Source organism: Meriones unguiculatus, chromosome 2, assembly GCF_030254825.1.
Source record: "Meriones unguiculatus strain TT.TT164.6M chromosome 2, Bangor_MerUng_6.1, whole genome shotgun sequence".
NCBI lineage: Eukaryota > Metazoa > Chordata > Mammalia > Rodentia > Muridae > Meriones > Meriones unguiculatus.
Window position 1 is genome coordinate 179,545,073 of NC_083350.1, and position 17,190 is coordinate 179,562,262.

The 17,190-nt window shown below is 38.8% G+C and overlaps 1 protein-coding gene across 1 annotated transcript in view; it reads right to left on the reverse strand.

Moving 5' to 3' along the window:
• Positions 1–17,190, reverse strand: part of Wdr49 (WD repeat domain 49) — a 166,757-nt gene that overhangs the window by 37,712 nt on the left and 111,855 nt on the right. Inside the window, exons 11-16 of the mRNA XM_060376946.1 lie at positions 15,448–15,578; positions 12,739–12,837; positions 10,177–10,338; positions 8,159–8,346; positions 4,814–5,011; positions 1,225–1,406 (exon numbers count right to left, since the gene is read on the reverse strand). Of these exons, the coding sequence (XP_060232929.1) occupies positions 1,225–1,406; positions 4,814–5,011; positions 8,159–8,346; positions 10,177–10,338; positions 12,739–12,837; positions 15,448–15,578 (960 nt within the window). The remainder of the gene's footprint in view (positions 1–1,224; positions 1,407–4,813; positions 5,012–8,158; positions 8,347–10,176; positions 10,339–12,738; positions 12,838–15,447; positions 15,579–17,190) is intronic.

The following is a 17,190-nucleotide window of genomic DNA, read 5'->3' on the forward strand; positions in this document are numbered from 1 at the left end:
TAGCTTAGAGGGTTGAGAATAGAGTAATGACTGCTCAGTGCTCGTGCTGTGAAGCTTATTAAAATAATGTAATAGAGTCTCAATTATTTGTGTGACAATCAGGTTAAGAGAGAAACTAAGAAGCAAACACTGTTTTGTAAAAATAACATTTACAGAGAAATAATAAGTCTGATCAACACACAAAGGGTAGAAGTTAAGTAGAGTAATACATAATTAGAGTTAAGCTCATGGAAATTCTTTTGTTCAGATTTCTGTGTATTTTACCAAAGTCAGGAGTAAAATTTTACAAATATTCTGAAATGGTAGTGAGTAATGAATGGCAGGAAAATAAATGACAAATATAGAGATTAACAATAGAGAGATAATTAATAGATTCCAGAGAGATCAACAAATAGAAATCTACATGATAGATAATAAAATAGATAACAGATAGATAAATACACAGATAGGCAGGTTTTTGCCAAGAAAGAGACTATTTCTTAGTTGTTGTTGTTTTGTATTGTTTTTGTTTCTCTCCCCCTCTCTCTCTTTCATCTTGTGACACAGGGTTTCTCAGTATAGCTCTGGATGTCTTGGACTCACTTTGTAGGCTAGGCTGGCCTCAAACTCAAAGAGATCTTCCTGCTTCTGCCTCTCATCCACTGGTATTAAAGGTGTCCATCCCCACACCAGGCTGAAAAGAGACTATTTCTAACAATTATCTTGAGGTCAGAGTAGAAATAGAAGTGTAACAATAATAATTTTAAAAGGCCATGGATTAAAGATGGGGTTAGGGAGAAATGAGAAAGGAGAAAATGCAATTACAATTTAATTTAAAAAATATTTAGAAAAACAAAGATTAGACTACACAGATTAGAAATCAATGCCCGCAATCCGAGTACTCATGAGACTGGGGCAGAAGGATCCTCAGTTCAAGAACAACCTGGGTTGCATGGCAAGACTTTGTCAGGCCACCCCTGACTGAGACAGAGACTGTGGGAGAAAGACACAGAGGCACGGAATAAAATGTGAAGGAAGGAAAAAAATTAAAAAATTAATTGAGGCAAGGAATAAAATACATAAGTAGTTCTAAGAACACAGCAACACCACAATAATCTTCAAATCTTAATAGAAAGTTGGAGGTTAATTTAGATATCCACACAGATCCAAGGAAGGTAAGATCAACAGTACCTATTTGACTTCCTATCTATACTTCACATCTACATAATGATTAAAAGTACTTACATGTTTGTTGAGTTATCTTTGTTTTCCTCAGTAAGTTGAGAATGTTCTGTTGAATCTGAGTTTGAGCCCTCTTTAGAAAATAAAGGATTTGCTTTCATGCTTTCCTCTTGAATCTTACTTTCTATTAAATTAGTATCTTGTTTAGGAAGAGAAAAGTAGTTTTCAATATTCCAATGGCTTGCCTAAAAAATGGAAATCTATTTTAATAAAATGGATTTTCATCAAACATTTATGTGCATTTATCATGTATAAGATTATTAAATGAACTCATGGATAGTCACAAACAAAAATGACCAAGACTAGCTTATATTATCTCATACATTATCTTGTAAGATATATTATATGTAATATGTAATATAACATACAATCTCATAAGTTATATTACATCTTGTCTTATATTCTTGTAGGGGAGATAAAATGTATATAATTTTTGTAAAGATAGAACATGAACTACATCATAACAAGGAAGTATATTATCCAGCAAAATTATAAAGAAACAAAAAAGTTATTGTCACTTAGACTTTTATTACCTGAAGCAAAAGAAGATTAAAAATAATGAAAACCTTTAAGTCAAAAACTTTACAATTAATTATTCTGTTACTTTCTGTGTACTCAACTTCTTAAAAAAAAATCCTCAGAAACAAATCTAGGTATTAAAATTTCCTAGAAAATTGCATACAGCAGTTTTCATGGGCTTTGGCTACAATGGCTCCTGTTAACATATTTTGTATCTTGCACACAATATTAATTTTCTTGTATGCAATCAGCACATAGAAATGCTTGGTAAGACACATCATACACATAAGGTAAATAGATTTCCAGAGATATTTAACTAGCGTAGAAATGGGTCTAATTTGTCCTAAAAGGTTTACAAAGTAAAAATTTCAGACGATTTCTACTGCTGTGACAAAACATCATGACCAAAAAGAAGTTGGAGAGGAAAGGGTTTATTTGGCTTAAGCTTCTATTGCTGTTCATCATCGAAGTAAGGACAGGAATTCAAACACAGAAAGAACCTGGAGGCAGGAACTGATGCAGAGGCCATGGAGGGGTGCTGCTTACTGGCTTGCTTCCCATGACTTACTTAGCCTGCTTGCTTATAGAACCCAGGACCACCAGCAGAGGGAGGGCCCCACCCACCATGGACTGCCCCCCCATCCATTAATAAAATGCCTTAAAGGCATGCCAACAGTCCCTTATAGATTTTCACTGCTCTCAGATTAGTCTGTGTCAAGTTGACATAACAGCATCCAGCGCAGGAGCCAAGCAGAGCATGTTAGGAAATGTACTGAATTAAATATGAGACAAAAACAGAGGGGGAAAAATGCCATTTTTGTGTGTGTGTCTCTTTACACACAATATGCAAAAATAGGAAATGTACTGGCTGCCAGTGGTCCTGATTGATGTAAGGAAGCTGCTTTGGTTTAAGCGCACAAAGATTATGTCATCCAAAGACTTGAGAGTTGAGTGCTTGGTCCTTAGTAGGGTGGTGCTGAGAAATATCTCAGCTTGTAAGACCATCATAATATGTATTTTCCATTCATTGGTCATGACCCACAGATTGAGAACCAGTATTCTAGAAATATCAGGAGTGCTGTTAAGCTGCTAGTATAAAATCTGTCCAACTTTTTAATGTAAGCACCTAGTGCTACAGACTTTCTTCTTAGCACCATTTTCATTGTGTTTCATATATTTGGACATACTATGTATTCATGTTCCCTGAATTCTAGAAACTCTTTAATATTTTTCTTTATTTCTGTCTTGACCCATTTTTCATTCAGTAGAGACTTGTTCATTTTCCATGAGTTTATAAGCTTTTTGTTGTTTCTGTTGTTGATATCCAGTTTTAATCTGTGATGGTCTGAGAGAGTACAGGGTTTGTTTGTTTGTTTTGTTTTTTCACTTTTACTATATCTAATATTTGTTTTGTGTCTGAGTGTGTGTTCAATTTTGAAGAAAGTTCCATGAGATGCAGAGGAAAAGGTATATTCTTTTCTGTTTAGGTGAAAAGTCCTGAAATACCTGTTTGGTCCATTTGGTTTACAGTATGAGTTAGCTCCAGTAGTTCTGTTTCTTTGTCTTGATGATACATCCATTGGCAAGAGCTGACTATTAACATCTCCCTCTATGGGGGGGGGGAGAGCAATGTATGATTTAAGCTGTGGTAGTGTTTCTTTTACACACTTGGTTTTCCTTGTCTTTGGGGCATAGATGGTATCAATTGAAATGTCATCTTGGTGGATTTTTCCTTTGATGAGTATGTAGTGTCCTTTTCCATTTCCTTTGATTACTTTTGATGTGAAGTTTATTTTGTTAGATATTAAAATAGCTACATAATCTTCTTAGTCCATTTGCCTGGTATATGTTTTTCTAACACTTTAATTTTAGGTAATGTCTATTCCTGATATTGAGTTGTGTTATTATTATTGTTATTATTATTTTTATTTCCATTTTCTTGATTCTTTGTCCATCTCCTTCAACTGATTCTTTGTATTTTCTTGGCTTTCTTTAGGGATTTATTCATTCCTCCCTTTTTTGTTTTTGTATTCTTGGATTCCTTTGGGGTACTTACTTGTTTCCTTCTTAAGGATGTCTGTTATCATCATACAGTTGGTTTTAAGTTCTTTTTCTTGTGCTTTAGCTATGTTACAATACACAGAGTCTGCTGTGTTAAAATACAGTTAAAATGTCTCCTCTAGAGGAGACATACTGTCCTGACTGTTATTGTCTTCTTATGCTGGCATTTGGGTTTGGGATGATTGGAGGTGTGGGTGCTGATTTCTGGGTTTTTCTTTGTTGGGTGGGTGTTTTATTCCTTGTTTTCCTCTTCCTTGCTGGATTATTGAAGTGTGTGATGGCTGTGCTTGGCCTGAGTTGCTGGTCTGCTCAGCTGGTGTGTTCACAGGAAAAGTCTACTGGTGTTGGAGACTGGGATACAGTGAAGAGTGGGAAAAGGGAAGTCAGAAGGGGATGATCATGGGATCCATGGGAGATGTAGACCCACGGGGAAAGCAGCTGCACCTGGTGATCTACTGCAGTGCTAGGGACTACCCTGAGGGATTGGCTCTAGAGGGCCACACAGAGAGAACACATCTGCAGGCAGCCTACCTGCTTTTCTGGTGGCCATGCCCTGTGGTTGAGCAGGAGATTCCTATTGCCATTGGGGGATGTGATACAATGACTAGTGGGGGTGAGGAAGCTTAAAAATGGCTAGTCTGTGAGATCCACAGGAGGTGAGTATGAGAGGAGATGTGGGGTCAGGGTGGGGAGAAGAGAGGCTGCAGCTGGTGTGCTGTTGCAGTGCTAGGGATGATACTGAGAATTTTTCTTAAAAATATTCTATAATATGGTGTTGAGTCATCACGAGCCACCATCTCTTCATGTCTCATGTGTTCTTCTCCTCAAGGAGCCAGTTGTAGTTAGTGGTAATCAGGGGAAGTGGTAAGAGAGTTACAGCTTCAGAACTGCATGTCAGTTCATTCATAAGGTGTAAACTTTAGATAGCAGAGGATATACTCCCATGGAATAAGCCCAGATTCATACTAAATGCCAAATAAATTCTAGAATTACAAAGAAAGAATGTGCGTACCTGACCAAAGATCAAGGCAGGAGCATTGGAAAGTCCAGTCACACAGACACTGCAGTCTGCAGAGGAGGAAATGATAAGCAAATGACCACTTGACTCACATATCTCCAAGGAACTTATCCGGTCTTCATGGAGTTGAAACGATCTGAGCAAAGTTGGAGCCTGGGTGATTCTGCTCTCAGTGGAATTAACACAATAATCCTGAGTGAAAATAAATACTCAAACTTTAAAAACTACAAATATTAAATGAAGTATAATAACACCACTGTTTTTAAAGCCTCATGTGCAAATAGGGAAAAATATCCATTTAGAAATGATAACTTATGATCCACATTCAAGAGAGAGATCATGATGATAAAGGTTAGGAAAAAATAGTAATGTTGAAAAAAGTCTTGACACTGAAATGACCAACTTTAGAAAAGACAAAAACAGAAAGATAGTAGGCAGAAAGGAAACATGTACAATGTAAGTCATTATCTAATAGAAAGGAGCTTGGCCACATAGAGAGGCCTAACATTGCATTATCTTATGAATTTTTTAATGGAGTGGGCCATTGGTTATTTTTAACCAACTGGCTCAGCCTGGTGATAACAGATGAAGGATGAGTACACTAGATGACATTTAGAATTTATTTCATTGAAGACGTATGTGACTATTTAGGTCAAAGAGTACTACAGTGAAGTACTGACAAGCCAGCATCCCAGCGACAGGCAATTAACCTGGCTGTATATTAACAAGATTCAACACTGAGAAAAATCTGTTTCTGGTTTTGTGAGTATGTGAGAGAGAGAGAATGAATTACTTTTCTAAAGTCTCTGCTAGACCTCCTACTCAGATGAAACCCATTGTAGCCCAGTCTCCAAATGAGTTCTCTAGTAAGGGGAACAGGGGTTGTCTCTGACATAAACTTAGTGGCCAGCTCTTTGATCACCTCCCTCTGCAGGGAGGGGTGTGTGTGCAGCCTTGCCAGGCCACAGAGGAAGACAATGCAGTCAGCCTTTATGAGAACTGATAGGCTATGGTCAGATAGAAGGGGATGAGTTCTTTCCCTATCAGGAGACTAGGGAAAGGGCATAGAGGGAGAAGAGAGGGGAAGGGTGGGACTAGGAGAAGAAGAGGGAAGGGGCTAATCTGGAGATACAAAGTGAAGAAATTGAAATAGATAATAAACAAACAAACAAGCAAACAAATAAATAATAAATATAAAAAGAAAAATTAAATGTGAGAACCTATATATGATAAAGATAAAAAAGTCTCTGCTCAAAACATGTAAATGGTTTCTTTAAGTTCAGAGTCCAATTGGGTTACATAGTAATGTGAAGAGGGACTGCCTCTGACATAATCTGATTGGCCTGCTCTTTGATCACCTCCCTCTGGGGGGGGGGGAGCAGCCTTACCAGGCCACAGTAGAGGACAATACAGCCACTTTTGATGTGAACTGACAGACTGAGATCAGAAAGGAGAGGAGAACCTCCCCTATTAGTGGACTTGGGGAGTGGCATGCAAGCAGAGGAAGGAGGGAGGGTGGGATTGGGAGGAGAGGAGGGAGGGGCTTATGGGGGGATGCAGAATGAATAAAATGTAATTGATGAAAAATTTAAGAAAAAAGGGAAAAAAATAATTTAAGAACCTTAAATGACTTTCAAAAGTGGAGGAAAACATGGAGTTAGTCAATTGGCATGGAGCACATCTCGCCCCTGGGGGCAATGGTCTCCTGAACCTACTCAGACTTCGGACACCACCACTGCTAGTTCTAGAACTGACGCAAGATGTTCCAACGAGGGGTTAAGGCTTCTCATAATATTTCCTATAAGCCCACACCTGTTTGTCTATATCCCCCATTTTTATTCATTATTAGCCAGATAGAGCCAAGTAATTGTGGTAATGATACTTGCTTTTTTGCCCAATGCTGGAATGCTAGTAAATTTAGGTATGCCCTGGTTACTCGCATGCCTCACTGGGTGCCTGTGCCCATTGATGCCCCTCACGCTATGACTCTCTTCAGACAGAAAATGGATCTTGGAACTACAGTCACCATTGTTACTACCATCTCATTGACGGCTGTTGGAGCTACCACCAGGGCATTAGCCATGAGTCATACTGGGCAGACTGCTCAGACCCTGAATAATCATTTAGCCAATGTAGCTCATGCCTTAGTTGTACATAAAGGAATTAATGCTCAACTAAAAGGAAGCTTGATGGTGTTCAATCAGAGGATTGACCTCTTGCAGGAGCAAATAGATACCCTATGGCAAATCGTTCAACCTGGCTGTCAATGAAAGTATGCTGGACTTTGTGTCACTAGCATACAACATGAGAATTTTTCCTGTGTTGCAAATCTGTCTAAACAATTGTCGAGCTATATTTTAGGTAAGTGGACTGGAGAATTCGATACTAGGATGGAGCAGCTGAGAGTGGCCATTGTCACAGTAAATTCTACCAGCGTGGACGCAGGACTAGACACAGGATTATCAACATGGATTGCTGCAGCCATGAATCATCTGAAGGAATGGGCAGGCATGGGAGTGTTAGCAGGCCTTCTGGTGTTGGTCTCCTTGGTTTGCCTGTGGTATAGATGCAAGATTAGAGTCTCACAACAGTGTGATGCAGCCATGATCATTCAGACCTTTACAGCCATTGAAGCAGGACATTCTCCCTAAGCATGGTTGGATACCATAAAAAGCTAAAATGTTATGTTCAGGATGCAAGGCTAAGCACTGCACTCAGGGTCAGCCGCTTTGGACCCAGAGAAGAGCATGTCTGATTGCATGCGGGTTGATGCCCCAGGTCCCGCCTCTGAGAAAAAGGTATCGGACGGGTCTGATGCTCTTTGGGTGGATGACACCTAAATGAACATCTGTACAAAGTCCCAATTTATTTCTAATATCAGAGATCAGACCTCTACTCTTGCCTGATGCATCTAAAACAAAAAGGGGGAACTGTAGAGAGCTGCGGAATGCTATGCCTTAAAGATGGAGCTGGTTTCCGCCTTCCACCTTCCCGATGGTGAGTGCTCTCTGTCACGAACAACTCCACATTTGGCTAAGGCTGAGGATCTGGCTTGCTTCCATGTATGTGGACCTATCTGCATTGCCCCCGTGGCACGCCTGGGTTGGCTACCCAGAGGCTATTTAAGCTGTGGGCTGGCTTTCCCCGGGGTCCGAGGATTGTTCAATGTTCCTGAATAAACAGCATTGAAAAAAAAAAAAAAAAAAAGATACTCAGGACAGAGCCCTTCCTCCTTTATCTAGGAAACAGACAAGATGTCACTCACATTGTCAGATAGTTTTTATGAAATCTTCTGCTTAAGATAATATTGATGATGGTGTGAGAATATTTTCTGTTTACCTCTATGTTCCAGATTTTTAACCATCCATCAGTATCTCCAGTGGCAAGGTACTGATTAAGTTTATCAGTAGACATAATAATGGATCCAACTCCTGCATGAGCCAGAAATTCAGCCAGAAGCACTTTCTTAAATGTATCCCAGAACCTGACATGACCAGATGCTCCACATGAGACCAGATTAGCACCTCCTATTAAGCAGAAAGAAAAAAAGCCTAATTAGGAAAATACACACAAAAATCTCAAAATGGCTTTTTCCAGTGGCTCACTCTGTGAGGAGCGTATGAGAATGGAGAGGTCAGTAGCCCTGCAATCTATCCTGAGCACCACTCGGATTTTCCTAAATTAGAAGTTGGAGGTGATTTTTTTATAATATTGCTTCCACATTAAGAAAATTTGTGTGGGTTATTCATGAGATAGGTAATATAAACTATTCTGCTAAGTTTGGTTTTCTTCTGCTCAATTATTACATTGATATTATTTGCATTTAACTTAGATATGATTGATTTCCATTTTCCATAAATTTATAGCATAATTACTTAAACATTGTGACACTATTCTGACAATATAAAATGTATTTTTCCTAATAAGCCACTGGACATGTACACAAAAGGCAACAACCCTCCTACATAGATCCAGTTGCACATATGCCTTTATGACAGCACAGAAGTTGATTTTCAACTGAGCAGCAAACCATGGCTTCTATTTATGTGTTCATTTTTAAATCTTTATCCAGAAATTTATTGTATGCCTTTATGGAATCCTTTTTGTTGTTGTTAATAGATCTGGAACTAACCCTTTAACTTTCCATTTACAACGCATGCTTTCACAAAGCATTTTATGCAAAGTATTCTTCTGTGGAAAATTTGTCATTAGATAAATCTGTACATGGCTTTCCTTTTGTTTCACAATTGTGCTGGTGATTAACAGCACAGTTAAGGTGGACGTGATAGCATGTTTGCCCCAGCAGAAACAGTCTAGAAATCTAACTGTAAGAGGAACCTACAAGGGCATGAGAGTAATTTAGGATTATGTTTCATAATGTGAGGATAAGTATGTTGGGAAGAATAGATAGTTTTATAATCTCTTCCAACTTCATCTTAAATATTCCATAAGGTTTCAAAATAAATGGAGGTATAACTTTATTGATAGAAAAAATTTCATATATATATCATGCAGGGTTTCCATTTGAAAATTCAATGTGGAAAAGTGATTATACAAATATGGCTCAGATATGTTCATTTCTTTTTCCAAACACATAACACTCATGTCTGGATCTCTAATGTTTTGGACACACACACCCACAGAGACACACACACAAATTGACTCTCAAAATATAACTTAGATGAAAATGGAGCAAGATGTATGCTGCATCCAAATCCTGCTATAAAAGTGGGCACATTGTTATTTTGTCTATAAACTAGCAGGTCCCCACAAAAGGTCACAGGATAGCCCAGTGAGAGTATCACATGGACTCTGACCTACTGTAGAAAGTATAAACCAAATGCCAGTGGTTCTCAGAGCACCCACAAACAATACTGATGGTGTGAACCATGCAGCCCTTGTGGTGGGATAGCCAAGCAGTCCAAACCTCCCCATGGATTTCAGTCCCCAACCTCCTCAGTGCACTCCCTCCTCAGTACAGCCACGGATATCAGTACTCACTACATGTGGACCTACACATTGACACATGTATTTGTAGCCTGAACCTAACTATGCCCTCTGCCCTTCTCAAACCCTGCAGATTATGACTGAAACGCTGATATACATTGCCCTATGAAATAATTGTTGGAATCGTTCTCACTCTCATCTCAACATAGACGACAGGTAAAGTATGTGGCAGATCCCTTCACCACCCTCCCCAGCCTGAGCTTCCTGTTCAAGTGTCCCTGGCTTTTCATGGAGCAAGGCAGGCTTGATAGCTATGCAAAGTCAAATACCATTAAACCTAGATAACAAAATAGCTTGAACTTCCTTTACTGCCCCTTTTCTCAAAGTCAAAATTGAAACACGTATTTTACCTGTGGCCGCACTGATTTTTCTTGCTTCAAGGAAACAAAGTCTTGTAACAGCATTATTACCCTCTGTGTCAATCTCAACATTTCTAGCAGCCACGGTGGACTGGTCTGTCATGCACTGCGTTGAACAACTTCTGTTGACATTAACCTTTTGGGCTTCCAGGTCTGTGATGAAGAGAAAGCCAGGGCTCTTGGTGAACAGAACTGCCTTCTGTTCAAATCATCACCCTTGAGCAACAATGGGCCTTCTCCCATCCTAGTCACCAGTGAGACTCCATCAAATCTCACAAAATATACTGAGTCAGCGCCAACCAGGCCTTCTGCAATTCTCTTCTACAACCCCAACTAGAAGAATTATTTGATTTCAATTTGCTTTGCATATGCCAGGCACACTTCTTGTGTTTTCCCTTATTATGAATTAATTAGAACTTCATATCATAGTCATTGCTAACATTACAGAGATCCCAATATGTTCGAGATCAATGTGTCTCTAATGGCATGAAATTCTAGTTAATGCTATCTTTCAAGTATTTAATGAACATGAAATCAAGTGAATAAATATATGCACACTTAAATAATCTTTTTTAATGGCTCTATTTGTTCATGGGTTACTCTGGAAAGGACATTCCTAATGGTAGTTTAATTATATACTTAGAATATCCTCAGGCCACATTATGAAAATTGAAAATGTTCGTGTCAAAATCTGTTGATAGTTTGCAAATAGTTTTGTAAAAATCTCTACAGAGATACTTACAAAATTTAAAGGCGAAAAATATGCTAATTCTCAGCTGATAAGTCATCTGGTAAAGTGCTTGTCACATTTACCAGCAAGTTCACCTGAGTTCCATCTGCAAAACGCACTTAAGAAATAAAGGGCATCTTAGCAGGCACTTATAACCCAAAGCTGATGGGAGGTAAGGATGGGTGGATCCCTGGGGTTCACTAAAGATCAGCCCAGTCTACTTCACGAATTTCTGCCCAGTGAGAGACCCCATCAAACACTAAACCAAGGTGGAGGGCGGCTGAGGAATGGCAGCTGAAGTTGAACTCAAGGCTCCCATGCATGAGCAAGAGCAAGAGGAAGAGCAAGAGAAGGAGAAAGAAAAGAAGGGGGAGGAGGAGGAGAAGGACAGACAAGAAGGAGAAGTGTAATAATGTCCTTAACGTCTTTTAGAAGTTTGGTGTTGTGATCTGAATGAAAATGGCATCCATTCACTCTGAGGTTTAGATACTTAGTTCCCAGTTGGTAGTGCTGTTCCAGTACAGTGTAGCTTTGCTAGATTAAGGGTGTCACTGGAGGCAGGCTTTGAGTTTTAAAAGCCACATGCCTTCCAAGTTACTTTCTGTTTCATGTTTGCAGTTTAAGGTGTGAGCCCTCCGTTTTGTGTTCCTGCCACCTGCCCCCATTATGTCATTTATGTACTTTAGTCCTCTAGGAACATAAATGTAAATAACCTTCTTCTATAACTTGTCTTTGTCCTAGAGTTTTATTGGAGTAACAGAAAAATAACCAAAACAAGTAATTCTTATTTCTTTGTGTACTTAATGATAGCCACAGTTGGGATTGCTCTAAATATAGATGGTACTCTCTTGAAGGCAAGGGAAGAGAAAGAGGCAGAATTACGTCAAGTCCTTGGAATGTTGAGATGAATCTTAATGGTCAGTTCTTTGTACATAAAGCAGCTCAGAGCTTTGTGTCTGCAGCCATATAATCCCTCAAATTTTTAAATTGTTAAATTGGTTTTCTTACTGGCAATAAATCACTCTTCAGCTTTTCACACACATGCATACGCACACGCAAGCATGCACACAAGTGTTCATGCACGCACGCGCACAGACACACACACACAAATACTGCATCTGATGGCCAGTATCTTAGTAAAGTTAAAATTATTCTCTGTGAACTTAGCCAACTGAGACAATAGGAAGTAACTCAACCATAGGAAATGGCATAACCATTAGCTAAAGAAACTAATCTGCAGAAAAACCTTTAGTTTCCAAAGAAGCTAAACTAAAACATGAAAAGCAATTGTGAAGACACTTTACTTAAGTATAAAATATTCATGAGCTCTGCTAACTGTTTTAAAATATAATATACGCATGTCTAATGCCCTCTCGGGTTTCTAAAGTAATAAATAATTTATGATATCCAGGTGGCATAATATTTAATACAGGCTCCAGACTGAGGCTGAGCAGCCAATCATGTGAACAGAGCTCCCACTTTCTCACCAAAGGATACCCAATATTACTCAAAGGCAATTCTGAAAGTTTTATTGGCTAAATCTAAATGAGATAAAAATGAGAGTCCTGCTTCCTGCTGCCAGTAATACAGAAATGCTGACATAGCATAAAGAGAAAAAATGGAGTGCCATGGATGGTTTGCGAAGCCGAGTCAGTGTCAATGTTCTTCTTAATCACTGTGTTAAAATTACACTATCACTAATCCTTGGAGTTTACAGCCAGTCATCTATAAACTAGAGGTACACAGAATCAGTTGTGTGCATAAACACCCGGGCCTACTCTCCTCCAGGTCAACACAAATGTCAGTTTCAAACTTGCACTTACCAAATTTGGATGTTAGCTGCCTCTGGTGTTCAGGGTGAAAAACATGGTAAGCATTTTCTGTGCTGTTGTTCCACAGAACAATTTCACCGTCATAGCTCCCTGCAGAATCAAGGGCAAGGAGCATAAATTACCAGATAATTATATAGAAAACATGCAAATGGAAACAAAAGGAAGCTATTATTAATGGGCATTATACAAAATGTCATAAGTAGTAGGTATTCTCTATTTGTGGAGACATAAATAATAATGATACCTGGTACCATAGTGACTGTACAATTTCAATATTTATAACCTAACCCACACAGTTGGTGGATAGAAGCCAGTTATCTCTATTTTTTTACTGTAATAAATCATTCAGGCTCTGAAGTTAAGCAAGTTGAGTTTGAATCCAGGTTCTTCCAAATATCAGCTCTGTAGCCTTACACATGATATTTAATTCAGCTTGATGCCAAAGTTTCTGGGTTAATGATTGTACTTACCTTATAGGGTTATTTTAAGAACAAAAAGCATTTACAGTGATGTTAATTACTAGGCAGGTATTGAGAAAGTGTAAATTACCCTTAAAGTTTTATTCCTATATACCATTTGTGTGTGAGAGAGCTCTTTGCCTTTCTTTCATCTAAATTCTTCGTGAAATGTTTTCTCCAGTCCTGCAATTCCTCTTACAGAAAGTCATTGTTCCTGTTTTTGCAGAAGAGAGAAAAACTCTCAAATGGAAAAACAGGGTCAAGCCTGTGCTGTGGAGAAGTCACCTAGCAGTGACCAGATGGGATACCCAGTGTGTCCACTGAGGACAGTCCACTACTATACAGAAGAAAACTGGTAAGACACACAGAGGACAGCTGAGTTGGGGTAGGGTATATATATGGTGACTTCCTGAGATTCCTGAGAGGAGAGAAAGGCATATTAAGCTTTGTACTTTTCTGGATTAAGCAACCTTCTTAGCTCAGAAACTGGGTAAGGGGTGGATTTCACTTCCCCGTGGTGGATCTACTACTGTCCACTCAGATTCCAAAGTGCACTATTAGCAAAATCCTTGACTAAACATTCTTCCCGTATAACTGAAGACCTGAGAATGAACTGGGAGTTAGATCTAATGTGCCTACCACAGGGTAGGAAGTGAAGACAGGAGAATCCTTGAAGCCCATGGGCCAGCAAGCATAGGTAGCCTCAAACACAACGTAAGCTCTTTTAGCTCAATAGACTGGGCTTATAAAATCGAATGCACTATGTATTTGCTTTTTAACTGTGAGACACTGGGCACTTTAGATTTTTACTGCAAGAGATGCTCATTAGACACACATTCTCAGAGACCATGATGGCTGTGAAGAGTATCACCATGCACCTGCTAAAGGGATGTCCTTGCGAAAAAGATGCATCTGGTCTAGTAACCCAGAGAAAGCAGACGCTGACCTAAAGGCTGCTTGGCAAAAGGAACTGTTTAGACTGAAAAGATCTGTGGACATTAAAGGATCTTTTCATGCAATTTGGCACTTTGTAACAATAGAAAAATTAGGACACAGCCTATTTTGGTATTTGAAGAAAATCCACTTTATATCCCTATAGAATCTTACTTGATTATGAGAAGGGGGGGATGTTTTCAAATTCCTTTGTCTCAAAAAATATACAAATTAATTGTTGATTTCCCTTCAATCAACTTCTATGCCCTCAATTAAGATTTAGGCTATCAATGACATTTAATTACTTGGTTCTTATTTGAAATGAGAACAACTGTGTTTCTTAATATATAATTTGTCATAGACAAAAAGAGATTATGTCAAAAAGTTAATTTGTTCTATTCCATATACATGAAGAGGTGTTAACATGTAATTTAAGATAGATAAGAAAGAGAGTTAAGATGTTCCAGTTAAGAAGCATTTGCCTGTCACCAAGTATGATTCTTACCCAAAAGTTCTAATACTTCTTTTGAAAAATGAATAATACAATCAAAAGGTAGTGTTTGATAATGAGTTTATTAACTATTAAATAATTTAACATTGTGTTAAAACATTGCACTGCACAGAGGTAGCCCATGGCAGTTCAGTGTCCAAGTGGGTTCCATAGTAATAAGGACAGGGACTTTCTCTGACATGAACTGATTGGCCTGCTTTTTGATCACCTCCCCCTGATGGGGGAGCAGCCTTAACAAGCCACAGAGGAAGACAATGGAGCCACTCCTGATGAGACCTGATAGACTAGGATCAGAGGGAAGGGAGGAGGGCCTCTCCTATCAGTGGACTGGGGAAGGGGTACAGGTGGGGAAAAGAGAGGGAAGGTAGGTTTGGGAGGGGAGGAAGGAAGGAGCTACAGGGGGAATACAAATTGAATAAACTGTAATTAATAAAAATTATATGTGTGTGTGTGTGTGTGTGTGTGTGTGTGTGTGTGTGTATGCATTGCACTGGCTATCCAAACCTTAAAACAAAGATATACCCCAAATTATTCTCAGCCACAGAGAATTGTGTGTTAAAGTTTAAATGAGTTACAATATTATACAGTAGCTGAGTAGTAGATCCAGGGTTGTGAAACCACAGATATGGTCATAGAAGCTGGTAGCCCTAACTACCATAAAAACAAGAAATTAAAGGAGCTATAAGACTGCTTCATTGGGAAATCTATTTTTCAGTTGAGAAACTTTTTTTTCCCCAAAACATACCCAAATCCAACCAAACCATCTCTAACCCATTGTCCAGCGAAGGCTCAATTTACCTGTGGCAAGAGTTTGTGGAGGTAAAAATGCAGCACACAAGATGTCATCTTGGTGATGGATTCCCCCTTTCCATTCTTCAGACTGGATGAAAAACTGATTGAAGTTCTGGGGTCTAAACACAGTAACTGATCTGGAAAAATGATATAGAACGTAGCTGCAAATATAAAATTGGTACCGATATTGAGCAGCCATTATCTACTTTAATGGTGCAATTTGAAGTCTAAAAGACTATAGCACCCAAATGTTATCACCACTTGTCATCCATAATAAAGTAAGCTTCCCACTGAAGTCTCTTTAAAACTCTCACATTGAACCTCTGGCAAATTATAAATGCTTAATGTGGGAAGGTTAATTATCCTCTCATAACTATTAAAACCAAGAATACATCCATTTATCAAAATAATTGTCTGTTTCCAAGACCCTAATTTTTTTTCTCACATGAAACTATTAAAAATTTTATGAGAATAATAGGAAAAAGTAGGGTTTCTTTATGAACAAATATTGTCTGGTACTGAAAATGAAATCAATAGGATTTCTCTCATCAAAGTTTTTTTTTTTTTTAAGGCTGTTTAACATGTAATCACTCCTGACAGCATTTTCCAGAATTGGGGTAGCCATGAGGTTTATTCTCCTGCAGTCCACTGTATCTTTTTTATTATTATTATTATATAGTTGCTTCATATTTTAATTTTTATTTTTTATATTAATTACAGTTTATTCACTTTGTATCCCAGCTGTAGCCCTTTTCCTCATTCCCTCCCAATCTCACCCTCCCTCCCTCATCTCCTCCCATGCCCCTCTCCAAGTCCACTGATCTTTAAAAGCTATCATTTGTGGTGTTTGAAAAAATGACATCCCAGGAAGTATGGTAACTGGAAAACACAGAAACAACTATTTTCAACAAGTCAGCTTTGAAGCCATGATGACAAATTTGAGTGTAGACCAGGGTAGAAACAGAATGGACAATCTAATGTCTCGGATGAAATGATGGAATATAGACAGTAGTTTATGGGAGAATCGGCACTGCTATGCTTCTGTTCTGGTGTCCATCAGTATTAAGCCTCCCTCTTTTCATGGCTACCCTCATGTCAAATGACCATTTGTTACTGTATCTTGAGTGTCACTGTCATTCTTCCTCACCTCCCTGACACTGTGCTTGCTGCCCCACTTGATTGTCCTACAAAAGTTATTCTTTATTTGTGAACAAGAGCTTTCTTCTCCTTCTTGAAACTCCTGCTTCCACTTTGCAAAATACATCACGTTTTTTGGTAAACTGTCCTGTTTTGTCTGCATTTGCTGTGGAAGCAGGCTCCACCCTCTCCATTTCCAGACCCAAGCATGTTTGTCTCAAAATGTCCTCCCAGGCCCTTTGTCTTGAGACAGGCTGCTCCCCACCAACTCTGTGACATGGGGATGGGGAGATGACAGAAAACTAGCCCAAGAGTGACAGTAAATCATTTCCAGCAGATGTTACTATTTTTTATACCATGATATAAAATATCTTACAGTTGGAAAAAGTGTTCAATTGGGAACTCCAGCTGAGTTCTACCTTAACCTCCCTAGTCCATTTCTGCTACATGGGTTTTCGACAAAACCCGGCAGTTTTGAGCACTGGATTTGACAATGTTTTGATACCTACCTGGCTATCAACCATCTCTTACTTGCTGTCTATTCCTGAGTCTCTCTCTCTCTGTGTTTTCCCCCTTATTTCTCTCACCTCTTTGAGCTAAGCATTCTTTATG